The sequence below is a fragment of the Cygnus olor genome, chromosome 2 (genome assembly GCF_009769625.2).
Source record: "Cygnus olor isolate bCygOlo1 chromosome 2, bCygOlo1.pri.v2, whole genome shotgun sequence".
NCBI classification, from domain to species: Eukaryota; Metazoa; Chordata; class Aves; order Anseriformes; family Anatidae; genus Cygnus; species Cygnus olor.
This window is the reverse complement of record NC_049170.1, coordinates 147,587,766-147,605,791: the sequence shown is the minus strand read 5'-3', so window position 1 is coordinate 147,605,791 and position 18,026 is coordinate 147,587,766. Positions and strand designations below refer to the sequence as shown.

General features: G+C 38.9%; 2 protein-coding genes across 2 annotated transcripts in view; one reads left to right on the top strand and one right to left on the bottom strand.

Moving 5' to 3' along the window:
- The window catches only part of LOC121064845 (MDM2 binding protein), a 37,510-nt gene extending 29,042 nt beyond the window's left edge, over window positions 1-8,468 (bottom strand). The window contains exons 1-10 of the mRNA XM_040546974.1: window positions 8,319-8,468; window positions 6,869-6,949; window positions 5,845-5,918; window positions 5,606-5,751; window positions 5,066-5,124; window positions 4,025-4,169; window positions 2,473-2,587; window positions 1,791-1,925; window positions 942-1,036; window positions 87-159 (exon numbers count right to left, since the gene is read on the bottom strand). Of these exons, the coding sequence (XP_040402908.1) occupies window positions 87-159; window positions 942-1,036; window positions 1,791-1,925; window positions 2,473-2,587; window positions 4,025-4,169; window positions 5,066-5,124; window positions 5,606-5,751; window positions 5,845-5,918; window positions 6,869-6,949; window positions 8,319-8,388 (993 nt within the window). The 5' untranslated portion in view covers window positions 8,389-8,468. The remainder of the gene's footprint in view (window positions 1-86; window positions 160-941; window positions 1,037-1,790; window positions 1,926-2,472; window positions 2,588-4,024; window positions 4,170-5,065; window positions 5,125-5,605; window positions 5,752-5,844; window positions 5,919-6,868; window positions 6,950-8,318) is intronic.
- The window catches only part of MRPL13 (mitochondrial ribosomal protein L13), a 34,595-nt gene continuing 25,032 nt past the window's right edge, over window positions 8,464-18,026 (top strand). The window contains exons 1-4 of the mRNA XM_040546977.1: window positions 8,464-8,586; window positions 10,856-10,979; window positions 14,794-14,887; window positions 16,100-16,160. Coding sequence (XP_040402911.1) covers window positions 8,560-8,586; window positions 10,856-10,979; window positions 14,794-14,887; window positions 16,100-16,160 — 306 coding nt within the window. The 5' untranslated portion in view covers window positions 8,464-8,559. The remainder of the gene's footprint in view (window positions 8,587-10,855; window positions 10,980-14,793; window positions 14,888-16,099; window positions 16,161-18,026) is intronic.

Genomic DNA, 18,026 nt, shown 5'->3' with positions numbered 1-18,026 from the left:
TATTAATATATTATTTTGGTATTTTTTTAATGAGTAATTTATAGGTCTTTGTTTTTCTGCTAAACTTACATAAAACAAAACCTTACCTTCCCAGATAGAGAAGAAATCTGATCTAAAAGCAGTGCGGATGTCTTCTTGATATTCTTTCTTGACAGGCTCCTAATAGAATAGGTTAAGGAAGGAAGCTTACCTTCACTGCATGCATTTGTATTTTATAAACCATGTTACCATCTTATTTAAAGTAAGGACTGTTAAAGTCTAATATTTAATACTCAGAACCACAAAATATATTAAGCTCACCCTTCCAGACAAAGCAGTACACTTGGAAATGCTTGAAAAACATGATGAAATATACTAGTGACACCTCTCATATAAGCAGACGTTAACAAATAACTATATATCCAAAATATCGGCAGGGTCATACAACCTAAGCTGCTATTATAACATCAAGACTAGTACCCGAAGTGCATAGATTTAAACCAATATGAGTACAGTTTGAAATCCCTGCAACATAGACAACTCAAAACAAAATTCCTCTGCCATACCTTGCCTCAGATTCTGTACCTACACAATAAAAACACAATTCATGGAAAAATGTTGCTATACTGTGAAGCATACTATTTACATTGATGAGTAAGGCTTAAGATTTTCTAAGTTTACACACCAGTAAATATTTCTCTATTCTTTCCCCACAAAAAGCGTATCCATCAGTAGAAAAATACGTGCAATAATATAAAAACAAAAGCTGGTTATTGTTTGTGTAATTTAAATTTCAACATAAAAAAAATCCACTTGTGAATACACAATATATGTCTATTTCAGCAGGCTGGTATGGAATGAGTCCTTGCTACTCCTCACATGTTGCTTACATAGTTAGATACTGATCGTATTCTTTTTTTGCTATAAACCATTACCAGGTTAGAACCTTAAAAAAAGGATACAGCTCAAATTCCAGATCTGATACAAAAAAGGACGGTAGATCAGAGAGGACAACCATCTGTAAAAATTCTAACGCAGGACCATAGTAATGAAAAACCTGAAAAGAGATCAAATACAGAATCTGTAACACTATACACGACATGATCTCAGTAGAACTTCCTCATAAGTTTTGCTGGAGACATCTGCCTTACAGGTACATCTGAAAAAAGCATAAGGGAATAAGAAGAGAGAAATAGTTCACCATGTTAAATAATTACATAAAAACAGGGAAGGTATTTAATTCTGTTTAATATGACTTGCTTCTTAGAATGCCAACCCTGTCCTTCATACAGGTTGTTACTTTTACCCAAATTCAAAGAAAAACAAAATCTAGCAGGACCAGTTAAATGCAATCCCAAATGTACATATTTTAACAGTGAAAATAATAGTTTGTTAACTGATGTCAGTTTCCATAAACAATGATCTTTGTTTTCATCAACAGAATTCCCATTGCATATCTACTTCCAGGGGAAAACACGAAAAGTAAAAGTAATTTTCAAAAAACATGTACTTCTAAAACAAAATTCAAAAGGTTAAATAAATACAGAATTCAAATATTAATCACATATTTTAAGCATTAAGATTGAACAAAGTTTAAATTTCTACTTTAAAGTAATTTTGGTATCACATACTTAAGAGCAAACAGATGAAATCCTGAAGGACCCGTTTCACGAGCACTCATGAACAAAAGAAGTATTCCTCAACCTTATGCAATCCTTACTTTCATGTTTAATTTTCAGTTACTAATTTTCTCAGGAAGGTAAATCAGATGAATTCTGGTGGCTCAAAGAAACATCAAGAATAAGACATACCTCTGGCAAAGCATGAGTATTCCTATATTGTTGCTCTTTTTCAAGAGCAAAGCAAGAATTTAAATGTGAAGTGCTGAATGGTTTTACTGAAGTGCTCTTCATACAAAATTCTGGAAACCTGACTTCTGATGCAAACTGAAAAAGAGATGATGAAATGTAGCCAGTTACATATATTATTAAACAATTACTATTAGATTTCTTTCCACCATAACTGCAAAATTAGGTAAAAAAATGGATTTAGGTAACCAACTACTATATCCAAAACCTTAACACTAAAATTGTAAACAATGTCTTTCAAAATCACAAGCCTTTATCTCTTTGCAGAAACACTAGATATGTTCTTGCAACAATGACTTACAGAGCTATATGATAATTATTTGTGGTAGAAACAAAAAATAAAAAATATAATCTAGTTTTGAACAAGAAGTTCTATGGCAAATATTTCAGAGGAGAATGCCTGAATGTCTGAAGTTCACATTTAGATGCCTTGATATCGTTTATTCTTTTATCAAGCAAAAAAGCGCATTTTTCCTCCCACTACTCAGATACATTGCACCAAATATTAAAAAACTATCTATTTGAATTAAGTTTTTGAAACCAAATTTAGATTAACACATAAAATGTGGTGTACTACACATGCTTTAAAGGATGTACACAGGTGCTTAAAAAAAAGCTATTTTACCTTTCTTTCCCATATCTGAATCTTTCCCCTCCAGAGTTCTTTGAAATCAATAATATTCATGACATTATCTGTAGATACAAAGTCTGCCGATAGGTAGTCTGCAATCTTTTGCCAGCTACTGGAAAAATAAAAAGGAATTAATCTTTCTGAATTTAGTATTACATATTATCATGCAGTGTAATTTGATTGAATCCTGGTTCAGACTCTGTAACTGAATTGTTCATATCCTCCATGAATGCGGCAGCTAAGAAGTTTGCCAGACAACAAAAACCTCTTGCAATGACAAGCTGTAGGCATGGCAGAGTAAGGCTGGCTGCCAGAAGCTGAAGCAGAGTTAGGTAGCCATCACTGGTCCATCTAGATGGTTTTAAATTAGCCTTGTAAGTAAAGAGGTACCTGCAGCATAATTATTACTGAAATGCTGAGAGGGGGAGGGAGGGAAGGAGGGGGAGAAAATAACCAGCATTCATGGGTCCCCTTAGCTGTATCTTTTGTGAGACAAATCAGCACCAGCAACGTAACAGGAAAAGAAAGTAAAAATTTTCATTAGAGAAACTGAATGCTCAAATAGCCTCATTTTATATAAAAGGCAGCAGAAAAAAATGTTCAGTCAAAACCTGGCTGCACAGGAAGACATCTGTGAGCACTGAGATGAAGCACTTACGGAAGTCACTGAATTCAGTTTATCTTCCTCCACATACGTTAGGAAGTACTATATGGGAGGTATACTACTGATTCTTACCAAGGACCAAGCATTCAATTGTTTCATCAAATCAGTTTTGTTAATTTAAGATTAAACTCAACCACATAATCTGTGAAGCAGACTTGAATCTTTTGGGTGGAAGAAAAAAAGGTGGAAGAGGCCTTGCCAAGTTATTAAACACCCACACAATGCTTTACTGCACAGGAGAAAGAAAAAACAACCATGGTTTACATCAGACACATCATGGCCTACTTCTATCAATCAGGAGAGGACAGTAAGAGATTAACTTCTATTTGACTTAATTTCAAGTTGAATAGTTTCGGGGTTAAAGCTCTTCAGAAGCATACGGGAAGTAATTGAGCATTTATATATCATTTTTCAAGAAGAGACATGCCAGGCACCTTTTTTTTTCTTCCTCCATTAAATGTAATAACGAAGGTTACCAATTTAAAGTCAGACCAGCGGATTTATACATTTGTTTTTACAAAACCTGGAAAACTACAACCAATGCAAGTTCATGCATAGCACAGTACATCAAAGCTTCGAAACAGAGCACACACACTGAAGATATTAGTGATTTAAATGAAAGTGAAAGACTTATTTTATTTTCTGCTCTCATCAGAACAGGTACTTCAGAAGGCTTGGGATTTTTGCCTGACTCTGCTGTTAGGCCATGCGTTTATGATAAATCAGCATGAGCAGTTCCTCTCCTCAAACAATAACAGAAAACAAATCTATGTATTTACAAAGAATATATGTGAAGTACTAAATACATTTGAGTGTTTTCTTTTAAAATATCCAAACACAAAACGAGTGACCTTGTTTGTAGACCTAAAATGATCAGCATACCCTTTAGAGTCGTTTGCTGCAATGGTGATTTGCGCTGAGTGCCATTCTTTCAGGTGTTTCAGGGCACCAATAGCAGGTAAGCAGTCTTTCAACTTGGGTGCATCTCGTTCTACTGCCTGTAGTATTACATCAACCATTGCTCTTCCTGTAAAAACAGTTATATATGACTCAAAGTACCATTATTCAGTAAGTGATTCAGTCAGTTAAAGATAGAAAAGTACTGATTATCATTGACTGAGATGAAATGGGTTTAAAGACCAAATACTTCTGGCAAGATTTAAAACACTTTTCACACATTTTTAGCTCAACTGTTTGTTCCTCTTGAATTAACACAAAATAAAATTAAATATTTTGCCATTCACTCACTCACAGCAGTTCCTTCTTTCCTTTCTTACTGAAAACTGTACTGATTAGAGTCCTGTATCCCTGTCTCCAGTACAGTCGTGCTATGTTTACCTCCTTTCAACACTTCTAAATAGCTTACTTCTCATTCTTTCCACATTCAGTTTCTTTGCTATTCTAACTCAACTACTGCAACATTATTTAACCCAAACACAAAAGGTGATACCTATCTCCAGTTTACAAAATATGAATCCAATGTTTCTCATCCATGTTCCTTCACAACTTCTTGGCTCCCACCTGCTAACAATCAGCTTTAACATCAACACTTTCAATTTTATTTTATTTCTTCAGATGAAAACTTACGATGGTTGCATGTTGAATTTTGCTTACTGTTTATTACTACTTTAGTGCCATTTCATATGGAAAAAAGTATTACATAAATAACTACCTGAATCACTACTGAAACACACTCTTCCAAAAAAAAGAATTAGCAAACTACTCCCTAAGCTGATCTGTAAGGCCAATCGTGCTCAGGTTCCTTGAACTACTTGTAAGACCTGCAAACAAGTTAAGTCAAACAAATATCCCGTGTTGTTTTTTGTTTGTTTGTTTCATTTGACTATGACTTTACCAGCTGAGTTTTTAGACAAATAGCTAACAAGATAAATTCCAAATTAGATTGCTCTTTTAAAAGGTTACCTGGGGCAGGCAGTTTGTCAGCTAACTGATGCAGGCTTTCTGCAGCTTCATCATAAATGCTGAAAATGAAGAGCAACATGGTTGGAAACTAAATATAAACAGTCATTTAGAAAGAAAAAGTTACAAGTAATGAATGCTAAATGATGTAAATAACATATATTTAAAATTCAGCACAGACTTAATACCTAGGCAATGAGCTATACTTATCTCCCCTTTTACTGAGGCAGAAGTAAAATCAAAACAATCTGCAGTAAAACTTGAAGCAGGATTTCAGATAGCCTGCTTTCTCTTAGCAAGAGAAAACTGTCAGATGTTAGAATAATTGTTCTGTTATTCTATAAAAACCATCTGTAGCTAAAAAAAAAAAACAATTACAGCTATGTTAAACAAAGAAATATCTTCCATAGTAGGAGGGGATTGTTCATAGTTGACTATATGTTTGGTAATAATTTGCACTTGTTGAATTTTCTTGATTCCCTTGGGTTATTACTGTTAAATGTCAGCTCACTATACTTCCAATAAAGATAACAATATGCATACTCAGTCATAGACAGTGACTCCCTACTGTTATTGTCTTCTTCCTCAAAATTCTGTATGGCTCCCAGACATTCATCAATACTTGTTTGGAGAGAGTCTTCATTATTCTGTGTGTCGGAATTTATTTCCTCCCAGTCAGAACTGCAGAACTAATAAAGCAAGAAGAATTTGGAACACTACAGTTTTAACATGCACTAGGCAGAGAATTGTGGAACTTATATTATGAAAAAAATATTTCTTACCTGATAATAACCACATATAACATGACTTGCAAAATACCATTTCCTTATGCCTGGAATGCCAGCCAGTGAACATGCTGAAAAGAGACACAACAAGGATTTAAAATAATCAATCCACTACAATCTATTCTTCCTACTATAATGAGCATTTACATTGAAAGACTCTACATAAGTAATTTAAGGTGCCACAGTGGCCTAAGCTCTACTTTCCTTTGGCATTATATTGAAGACCTAAACATACTGAAGTGTAGGTATGTGACTAAGTGTCTAACTATTAATGATCTTTCAATTATTAATAAGTAACAAAGTTTTTGACCTCTTAATGACTTTCATAAATGTCATTAATGCAGTTCGTAAAATGAGATGCTCTCTCTACATTTCTATGCAATAAAAATTACAAAAGTTGAAAACAGCTTAACATTCACACCTAAATGGATTTTGACAGCTTATGTTGGTTCACATGAAGAATAATTAGATGATAGTTGTGACAATGAGGTCAGCTTTAACAGCCAGATATACAAACCAAGTAAAGAACTACAAAAGCATCAGTATTATTAAAGAAGCTAAACTAAAAGTACTAAAGCATATCTTCAGAAATCTATTTTAAGATGATTAAATGATTTAATAAATACTCATGGTTTATGGTTCTGAATTGCTAGTCAACAGATATATACTGATTCCACTGAAGAAATTAGAAGAGATAACAGGAGTAACAAAAATCGTAGGCGTGAAAATATCAAGCTTCCCACTGACATGAGAAACAAGCCCTTTTCTGCTCTCAGTCGCTCTTAAAATAGATTGAAATTTGTCAGCCTTTCAAAACACTTGTCTTTCATTTCCAGTGCCCAGTATATTTAATCATCTGCTAACAACTGAGCTGCTGAAGTAAAATCAGTTCTCCATAGAAACGGTAGCAGCAAGAGCAAGAGAAACTGGATTTCCTCAAGTTTCTGATTTGTTTCATGTAGACAATAAATTTGCCTATGCTAATTCCTTGATAACATTTGGAATATATTACTATACTTACCTGGAAAAGTCCTTGCATCTGCATTTACAGATGAATTACAGTTTTCTTTCAGAAGTTTATAAACATTTGCAGCAGTCACAGCTAGAAAAAAAAAGTTTTTCTTAAATTTGCTGACTTTCAGAAGTTAAGTCTTGCTTATTACAAATGCAGTTTAAAGTTCAGTTTAACATTAAAAGTTTAGTTTTAAAAAAGGTGTCAAGTACAGATTTACAGGAGTTTAAAAAGATTATTTTATAAAGTTCTAGTTAAACTACTGGGTATATAGATTTACAGGCTGGAGAAATGGGCTGACAAGAACCTCAAGAGGTTCAGCAAGAAGTGCGAAGTCCTACACCCAGGGAGGAACAACGCCGGACACCTGTACATGCTGGGGGCAGAAAAGGACCTGAGGGTCTTGGTGGACACTGTGTTGACCATGAGCAGCAGCGTGCCCTTGCAGCTAAGAACGCTAATGGTATTCTTGGTTGCGCTAGGCAAGTATCATCAGCAGGTCAAGGGAGGTGATTGGCATTGGTGAGGTTGCACCAGGACTGCTGTGACCAGATCAGCGCTCCCCAGTAGAATAGAGACCTGGACATACTGGGAAAAATCCAGTGAAGGGGCACAACGATGATCAGGGGACTAGAGCACCTCTTCTACAAGGAAAGGCTGAGACAGCTGGGACCGTTCAACCTAGAGAAGAAAAGGCTATGGGAAGATCTTATCACCATATATCAGTACCTGAAGGGAGGGTGCAAAGAGGACAGAGTCAGGCTCTTTTCAGTGGTGCCCGGTGCCAGGACAAGAGGCAATGGGCACAAACTGGAACACCGGAGGTTCCTCTGAACATCAGGAAGCACTTCTGTGCTGTGCAGGTGGCCAAGCACTGACACAGGTTGCCCAGAGAGGCTGTGGAGTCTCCTCCTTGGAGATCTTCAAAAGCCACCTGGACATGGACCTGGGCACCCTGCTCTGGGTGTCCCTGCTTGAGCTGGGGTGGGACCAGATGGACCCCAGAGGGCCCCACCAGCCTCAACCCTCCCGTGATATCTCTGAAATCTTCTAGTTAGCTAACATCAGTGTTGTAACAAAACTCAAATAATCTAAGTTTCTGAAGGTTTAATTCATTAAAGTCTTCAGTTCTGAAAGAAAAAGATTTTCATCAAGGTAATAATCCTGAAAACCCACCTGCGCACAGACCCCAGACCAAAAAGCATAAAGAAAAAGTCTTCGAGAACAACCCCAGAGGCGTTTGAGGCAGGGGCATCGATTAACCGGGTGAAAGCACAAGAACTCAAGGATCATATCTCTAGGAGACACAGTCCACCTACGTGCCCTAGGAAAGCCACACCGCGGGTAATTCCCGGTCTCCAGCCCTCACGGCGGCGGTTCCCGCTTCGTGCCTTGCCCCGCGTCCCCCCCTCCTCGGCGGCAGCCCCTGTTCAGCATCGCCCCCACGACGCAGCGATACCTGCTCCGGGCTCCGCACCGCCCTCAGCCCTGCGCTCCCCCCAGCTGAGGAGCAGCACGTAGCGGTCCATGGCCGGCCGAGGACAGGCGGGGAGAGGGAGACGGAGCCGCCACCACCATCAGGGCTCCGAGCAGCCCGCGCTGCCCGCCCCTGCACCGCCCCTCGCAGGGCGATGTTTCCGCTTCCCGGGGCGGCCGCCGCCGATGGGCTCCGCTTCCCTTCCCCTTGAGCCGCAGCGGCCATGGCCAGTTACACCAAGGCTGCCCAGGTGAGTGCGGGGCTGGCCCTTCAGGCGAGGGGACACCGCAGTGGCCGCTGTCCTCCGTGTCACGGCGGGCTGCTGGCGGCCGCCATTTTGTGAGGGTGAGTGGGTGCCATGGCCGGGCACTGCTCTGCTGCCCCGCGGCCGGCCCCTCGTCGTGGTTGATGCTGGAAGGAACAGGCAGTGCCCACTCTGGGACTGCTGGGGAAGGAAAGGGGGCTGAGAGGGAAAAGGCTGCCCGCTGAAGGCGGCTAGGGTTGTTAGTAGGCACAGAAGCGTATTTAGGTGTTTCTCAGGCAGCCCAGAGACGCTGTGGGTGCCCCATCCCTGGAGGTGTTCAAGACCAGGCTGGATGGGGCTTTGGGCAGCCTGGTCGGATGGGAGGTGTCCCTGCCCATGGCAGTGGGGTTGGAACTGGGTGGGCTTTAAGGTCCGTTCAGTCCCACACCATTCAATTGAACCACTTCAAGAAGCAAGTGCAGCACAGGAGGTCTTAAAGACTCAGGAACAGTCTGTCCCCGTATGATGATCCGGTGGGGAAGAAGACCGGCATAGCTGAACAGGGAACTTTTGCTGAGTGTCTGGGAGAAAAAAAAAGAGTTTATGTCTGGTGGAAGAAGGGGCAGGTGACTCAGGGAGAGTACAAGGCAGTTGCCAGCATATGCCGAGAAAAAAATCAGAAAATCCAAAGCCTAGCACAAGCTCAACCTGGCCACTATTGTCAAGGATAACAAAAAATGCTTTTATAAATATATTAACGGCAAGAGGAGGGCCAAGGAGAATCTCCATCCTTTACTGAACGCAGGGGGGAACATGACTACTGAGGATAAGGAAAAGGCTGAGGTTCTCAATGCCTTCTTTGCATCTGTCTTTACTAGCCAGAGCACTTATCCTCAGGGTATTCAGCCTCCTGACCTGGAAGTCTGAGATGGAGAGCAGATCTTCCCCGCTGATTCCCCCCAGTTCACGTGGAAGCAGTTAGAGACCTGCTGCTCCACCTGGACTGTCACAAGTCCATAGGGCCCGATGGGATCCACCCGAGGGTGCTGAGGGAGCTGGCGGATGTGATTGCTGGGCCGCTTTCCATCGTCTATCATCGGTCATGGTCATCCAGAGAGGTTCCGTATGACTGGAGATGTGCTAATGTGACACCCATCTATAAGAAGGGTTGTAAGGAGAGCCCGGGGAACGACAGGCTTGTCAGCCTGACCTCGGTGCCAGGAAAGGTGATGGAACAGGTCACCTTGAGTGCTATCATGCAATGTATGCGGGACAAATTGGGGATCAGGCTCAGTCAGCATGGATTCCTGAAAGGTAAGTCCCGCCTGACCAACCTCATCTCCTTCTATGACCGGGTGACCCGCCTGGTGGATGTGGGAGGGCTGTTGACGTAGTCTACAGAGACTTCAGCAAGGTCTTTGACACAGTCTCCCGTAGTATTCTCCTAGAGAAGCTGGCAGCCCATGGCTTGGACAAGTACATGCTTTGCTGGGTTAAAAACTGGCCGGATGGCTGGGCCCAGAGAGTGGTGGTAAACGGAGTGAAATCCAGCTGGCAACTGGTCACCAGTGGCGTTCCCCCGGGGTCAGTGTTGGGGGCCATCCTCTTTAATATTTTTATTAATGATTTGGATGAGGAGATTGAGTGCACCCTCAGTAAGTCTGCAGGTGACACCAAGCTGGGGGGAAGTGTTGACCTGCCGGAGGGTAGGAAGGCCCTGCAGAGGGACCTGGACAGGATGGGTCGTTGGGCAGAGGCCAATGGGATGAGGTTCAGCATGGCTAAGTGCTGGGTCCTGCACTTTGGTTACAACAACCCTATGCAATGCTACAATTATAGGACTAGAGGTAATGGCCTCAAGTTGCACCAGGGGAGGTTCAGGTTGGAAACGAGGAGACATTTCTTCTCAGAAAGAGCAGTCAGGCATTGGGACGGGTTGCCCAGGGAAGTGGTAGTGTCACCATCCCTGGGGTTGCTTAAGGCAAGGCTGGATGTGGTGCTTAGGGACATGGTTTAGTGTGTGACATTGGTCGTAGGGGGATAGTTGGACCAGATGATCTTGGAGGTCTTTTACAACCCTGATGATTCTATGATACAATGTCTAGAACTGTTTTCTATTCATTTAATGCTTACTTGGTGGGGGGTGTTTTTGAATATTAGTATTTCTTATGGTGCTTGAAATGTAAAAAACGCATTGATCAAATTAGAGCAGCTAGATTCGTTTATGGTAGTGCGTTCGTTTCCTGTATTAAGTATCACTTCTCTTTCTCTTTAGCAATGGGCTACTTTTGCCAGAGCTTGGTATCTCTTAGATGCGAAGATGCAACCACCAGGAAAAATCGCAGCTGCAACTGTAATCAGACTTGAAGGCAGACATAAACCTATTTATCATGCACTAAGTGAGTATTGCAGTACACGGAAGCATTTTTTTTCTGTTGATTTCATTTTTAAAAAACAGGGCTTTTTACAAGGTTGCATTTTTCAGTTGTTTGTAAATTATAAAAGGTTTGATTTCCCTTCCTGTGTTTTGCCTTTATATTACTCCACACAGTCTTAGGTCATTGTCTTTACCAATCCATATAAAGCTTGTTATTAATTCATTATTCATTTTTTGGTAGCAGAATTATATTGGGGTTTAGTTGTTTCATTTTTTTTTTTTTTAAGTTTGAAATGTGGTTTTTTTGGTACTGATTTTAAACAAAAATTTAATTCACAGTGCATGTAATGAAACACTGATATGATTCTTGATTAGATTTTTCTGAATGCTACTCTTCAGTAGTTGTACAGCACCACAGCGTCTTGGAGCAGTTCTTCATTCTGGGCAATGTGCAAAGAAGTCCTGTCTGCACGAGGCAGGAGGCACAAACTGGCACAAAGGAGGCTCCCTCTGAACATCGGGAAGCACTTTTGTGCTGCACAGGTGACAGAGCACTGGCACAGGTTGCCCAGAAAGGTTTTGGGGTCTCCCTCCTTGGAGATACTCAAAATCCATCTGGACATGGTCTTGGGCAGCTGGCTGTAGGTGTCCCTGCTGGAGCAGGGGTTGGACCAGATGGCTTCTGACCTCAGCCACTTTGTGACGATGGGACTAGAACCTGTCTGATTTTGAAATAGGAGACACAATTATTGATGAAAGATATTTTCTTGATCAAATGAAAAAAATACCTTGCTTATCTACAGTTCAGAAGATTCAGCGCTAAAGATATCTGTGATCTTGCTCATGATTGCTAATACCATAGTGCTTGTCTCACTGTGATGAGCATTTTGTAGACAATAAAAATATGATCCCTATTCAAGAGACTTTACTGAAGCATAAAGAAGCATTAAGTGTTACTCATACATATCTAATGTAAAGACTAAAATTATACTTGATCTGATTGTCATAATAAAAGATAGTATTTGTAGTTTTCGGAAGATACTTAAAATACCCAAGTTCTGCTATTGCAAAACGTGCCTTATCCACAAGATGTCACTGGAGTCTAAGGATATCTAAAAAAAAAAATGAAGCAGATGGAGGGGAAGTTCTTTTGGCTGTCCTATGGGAAAGATCTTTGATGGTTTTATGTTCATGAAGTAATAAAATCCTGGAAAGCCATTTCAAGGATAACTTCATTCAGTCTAAAGTATTCTATAAATCTGTACCAAATGCATTACACCTGAGATTGACAGATTACTACCAGTGGGAGACATTTGATACTCTTTAAGAAAGCAAAGTATGAATAAATTTATGGTTGGTGTGCTCAGCATGTCTTTCTTTTTTCCTAAAATAACAAGAAATATTTTAGCATCTGTGAGATAATAGTTCCTTAGGCAGAATAAGATTGTGAGGCATTTTGGTTTTCTGGGTTGACAGACACCTTTCCATAACATCATTATTTATTTATTGTTTTGAAAAATATCTGGAGCTGAAATTAAGCTGTGGGTAGGGAAAAGGAATACATTTGATTTTATGTACATTTATTTTCTGTTTTAGGGATAATCTTTCTTAAAGCATTAGACTTTTTGGGTGCTATCAGACCATATTAAAAGGTGATACAAGTCTTGTTAGCAAGGTTTGAATCTGGATTTTTTTGCTTTCTTCTGCACCTTCCCTCCCCTCTATTCTCTTTCCCTCGCATCCTATCTTTGCAAACAGCTTCACAGTAAGGAACCAAAAATAGCAGGCTAGGTTTTTCAAAAATTGTGTAATCTGATTCTTTGTATTGAATCATGAGCAAATGTAGGCGAACCACTTGTGTTATTTGGGCAGGATTTTCCACTCGAGCAGCTGTTCTCTGCATCCTCAAAGGAGAAGACTAGGCTAGATGGAAGCACCCCACAAGCCAGATCAGGCAGGTATTACTCTTGCTTACAGTGTTAGCTTCAAATGGCTCGAAGCAGCACCTCAAACTTGTCTTGTAATGAAAGACTTGGCAAGTGGGTTGTCAGTCTTGTGCGCTAACAGTTGATGGTGCCTACCTTCAAACATCACTGAGTCCATAATTGAAATGTAGGAAGAAAAATGCACCTATCTGAAGCCCGCGTTTTTATTGTGAGATAGGAATTGCTGAGAAGTTACAAACATTCAGTGATGCAGAATGGAATCACTGAGCAGGTTAGCTTCATCTGAAGAGGTGTAACATTTACGTTGTATGTAACAAGTAGCATGTGCTATAGTGTGATAGAATACTATGGCCTTGGCTTTGCGCATTTCTGGAGAAAACTATAAAAGAGTAATTTTGGATATTACATCATGACAATAACCTGAAAGAAGAGTTCTCTTGCATAATCTTTTTCAAAAGTAGGATGCAATTTGACTGTGTTTGTGCAGCTGCTAAGTATTTTTCCTTTCTTCCTATTGAGAGTGAGTGTCCCTGATGTGATAGGAGCAACACTGTTAAAAGACAAGTGGAGACTAATGTATTCATTTGAAATTCTGAATTCTATTCATAAATTTGATCTACTTTAAAAGAACAGGTTAGTCATTATTTGGAAAGGTTAGTTTTTACTTGGCTTCATGTTGTTTACAATGGATTTGTCAGCGTGGGGAATTGTTAATTCAGTATTTATTCAAGTGGAGAACTTTGGGCAAAAATTTCCATAGATGAACTTACTCTTTTCTCTTCCCAATTTAAAAAAAAAAAAAACGAAAAAACAGCAATGACAACAACAACAGCAACAAAAAAAGGCACAAAATCCAATGTCAGCTTCCTGGCAAATGCATTTAGACACAGTGTTTTTAGAATAGATCTGTCAGTGGTGAAAGATGACAAATATCAGAGAAGATATTGAAACTGTGTTTGCACTTCAGCTGTAGTTGAAAATAGAGCTGTAGAGGAAGAGAAGATTAAAAAATGGTAGAAAACTTTGACCAATCGAAGTTTCACATCTTATTTATTATATGCTCTAGTGAAAAATGCATGTTCTATTCAGTTCCTTCTTAGTGTAGCTGCTTTGTTACCTACTAAGGAAAGCTGTAATCAAAGGAGTATTCAAATGCTTTTGTTCTAATATCGTGATGCATAAGAAGGTGAACTTTGGTCCAATCATTTTTCAGTTGATTTAGTGGGTGGTTATAGCTTGTACAGCTGATCACAATTACTTCTAAAATGAGAAACTCCATTTTTTCATGTTTTCATCATATTTTTTAGATAGTAAGGGTTGTAATAGTACTTTACTAGTAAATAAGGTTAGTAAAGTAACTATTCCTGGCAAGGTGTTGCTGACAGAACGTAAGGCTTTGGAATTAAAAACAAACAAACAAACAAAAAACAGTTGATATGGAAGTTGCTGTTACTACAGGAACCAATAAATACATGTCAGCTGTAACATTCACTTTTGCTTGACTGATGAGAATGTTTGTTTTTTTTTTTTTCCCAACAGAGTTGATTTTTATTTGAAATCTCTTTGCATCATAGATACATTGAGCCCTAGGCTGTAATTCTTTGGTAAAACTATTTTACTTACCCAAAGTGTTCAGTCCTCTGGTAAACATTGGTAGTGTTTTATAAGAAAACTAAAACATTTAGGATTGTTGTTTAGAGCTTACCTTTTTTCCTGACTATTTAAAACAGGTTCATATGCAGCATGTGTTGTGTTGACTAAAATAAAATACTTGCTTCCAGGCCAGGCAACTGGATCTTAGGTGAATATATATACACTCTTTGTAGCTGCTATTTTGATTGGTTATTCCTGGGGTTCTCTTAATATTTTCTACTGCTTTCTACCTTGTAGGTGACTGCGGAGATCACGTTGTCATAATAAATACAAGACATATTGCTTTTTCTGGTAACAAATGGGAGCAAAAAGTATACTCTTCACATACCGGGTAAGTCACTTTATAATGATGAGCTGGTGGTAAATTTAATGTCACTTTCTTAAGAGTTGCAGTCTTTTTAGCTTGTTGGTTCATAAGGGAATTGCAGTTTAGCTGTTTTGTTTTGTGCTTGCATCTGCTACAACATTTAAAACTATGCGAGACTTTTTTTTGAAGTGTATGTTGTTAGGGAAATAATCAGATTTAGTCCGTTTTAGCCATGACAATGGAGTAAATTACCAGATTGGAGAGACCAGATTATTTTGCTTGGAGATTAACGCAGAGATCATGACTACTGTATCTACTAAGCAGTAGAAGACTTTCCTATTGGCACTGCACATTTAAGACTTATACAGATTCCAACTTCAATTACATTATCCTACTTACCAGCTGATACCAAGATTGATACGTTCTTGAGTCAAAGAAAAAAGAAAATGTGCTTCGTGTTGGATATCAGATTTAAATTTCTCCAAAATAACTGGAAAAATTGGGATGTACTGATGTATACAATGGTGTATAGTATAAGTGTATAGTATATTATTCTGGCAGATACAGCTTCTTTATAGATGGAAGTACAATAAACGATTATAGCACGGATCAGTTCAGTCAAATAAAAACAGTCGCTCCTATTTTATGCTGTGGCAACACTAGATAATTATTCCCTAAGTGTTAAAATGTATCCAGTTGGGAGATTATTAAATCAAGTTGAGAAAGCTAATTTTGCTAGTATTGATGTTTCAGTCCTGAAGTTCCTTTGAAGTTCCGTTTTTTGCTGAGAAGTTCTTGTCAGAGTTAATGGAAATTAAGTTTTTTTTTCTCCCCTGCTCTTAATGACTTCTTTACATTTTTCAATAAGAAAGTGAAAGCAATTGTGCAATTAAAGATATACTTAAATCTGTACAGCTCCCTAAGTGGACAGTTCTAATGATGTTGGGCTTATTTTCATTTCAGTCAGGCTGATTCCTAATAATGTAATTAAATCAAAAGGAATCTGTTTTACCTGACATCTGTTTGATTTCTTGCACCATTTAAAGTATATGCTTAAACGTAAATTAGTGCAACTACACCATATCACTAAGTAGGTCAGGTTGATGGTGGACTTGATGATCTTGAAGGTCTCTTCCAACCCAGATGATTCTGTGATGCTAAGGTACTGTGATATTTGTGTTAACATCATGCTTGAGCGTATAGCACTAAGCTTGTATGTTTCTTCTGTTTCTCTAGGTATCCTGGTGGTTTCAAACAGGTGACAGCAACTCAGCTCCATTTGAAAGATCCAACTGCTGTAAGTGTTTTGTGTTTTTTCTTTTTCATTTGTAAAGTAGATGTGTTTTCATTTAATTTGTTCCCCTAAGTAGAATGGGTTACACTTAACTGTGTGAAACACGATTGTGAACATTTTACTAACAGAGCTTGGCTTGTTGACGTTGTTCTTGTACACAGCGTGTTTTGAGGGTCAGATTGTAGGTTGTGAATTTTTGTGTTTCATCCGTGCTGTCCAAATGAGCAAATCGGATTCATTTGCTTTGCTCATTTTTGACCGATTCACTTGCTTTTAGTTTCAAAGGTCTGACCTTTGTCATTGTCAAAGTGACTCAGGTTAGACTTAGCTAAGCAGTGCTTCAGTTTAACAACCCTAGCAGATTAAGAGCCAGCAAGAATAAGGGTAATCTTAAAAAGTGTTAGAAAGTACACCTGCCTCTTTGTTCCGTTGTAATTCAACTGTAGGTTTTGTTAAACGATTTATTTATTTACTGAGATCTTGTCTGCATTGCTGTGTATTCGTGGTCTGTGAGAGAGTTTGAAGTGATGACTACATTGAACTTCAGCCTCTTTAGTTTGTATTGGACCATTATTAATTCTGCTGTGTGTTTGTTACTAATTAAAAAAATTGTGGCAGATATGAACAGTTTGGGATGTTGACTTAGGGTTAGGAAATTACTGCTTTTAGTAGGGCTTTGAATGCTCAATATTTCAGGACTGAATTCTCTAATTATTGTGTTTCAAAATGTGATGTGAGGCCCACTGAGACTAACAGCTATGTGTGGTGGTGGTTGGTTTTTGTTTGTTTCTTACTTCAAGTACTTTGCCTTGAGTCACCTTGTATGTAAAATATTAAAATACTTCTTCCTTTTCCTAGTGAAATTTGCTGCAAAATTATTAGGTTTTGTCACTGATGTTTTTTATCCATGATTCAGTAATCCTCATTTATCCCAAGACTTCCATACAAGACAATTGTACAAGTACTCAAAAAAAAAAGTCTGCCGTAAGAATTTATCTACTTTTGCGTATGTTGTTTTCTTTATTTAAAATGAAATGGTGAAATAATTAAATCCCACAGTTCAATAATACTTTCTACCTAGAATTTTTACAAAGAGCTTAAATGCTTTTAAGAAATGGCTCTAACACGGTTGTAATTCCTTTGGGTAGTTCCATGTCTGAAATATTCTTCAACTTTTTTCATTTGAGCTTCAGACAGAAGCTATGCACTGGGAGGCAGTGTAACACAGCTTGTTTGTTAGGGCCTGAGAATTAGATGTTCTATAAATTAGCTACTGGCATTCGTTCTGAAATACCTCTTTCCTTGCCAGACTCCTAGATGAATTTCTGTGCAAACAGAGGAGGATTAAATGCATTGCCAATAACTAAAACATGTTGGACAGAGATTCGGCAAATGGTGATGTGGCTCAAGACTTGGTCTAATTTAGCAAGAGAAACTTTTTTTTTTTAAAAAAAAAAAAAGGCAATTCTGTATAGCTCTCAGCAATTAACTCTTTAATTCTGTTGAAGTGCTTGGATGTCCCTCTTATAAAGTAGTGGGTGGTAATTTGGCAGGATATGTTCTATATGTGCAGTGGTCACAGATTTTGAATAGCAAAGGTTTTTATGGCTAGAAACATTTGTTTACTGGTTTGGTGTGAAATCTACTGGGATACGATAAAGATGGAAATTAGGATGGTGATTTATTAACATGTTTTATTTTTAGAATCACGGAATAGTTTGGAAATAGAAGGAAAAGACCTTAAAGCCCACCCAGTTCCACTCCCCTGCCATGGGCAGGGACACCTCCCACCAGACGAGGCTGCCCAAAGCCCCATCCAGCCTGGCCTTGAACACCTCCAGGGATGGGGCACCCACAGCTTCTCTGGGC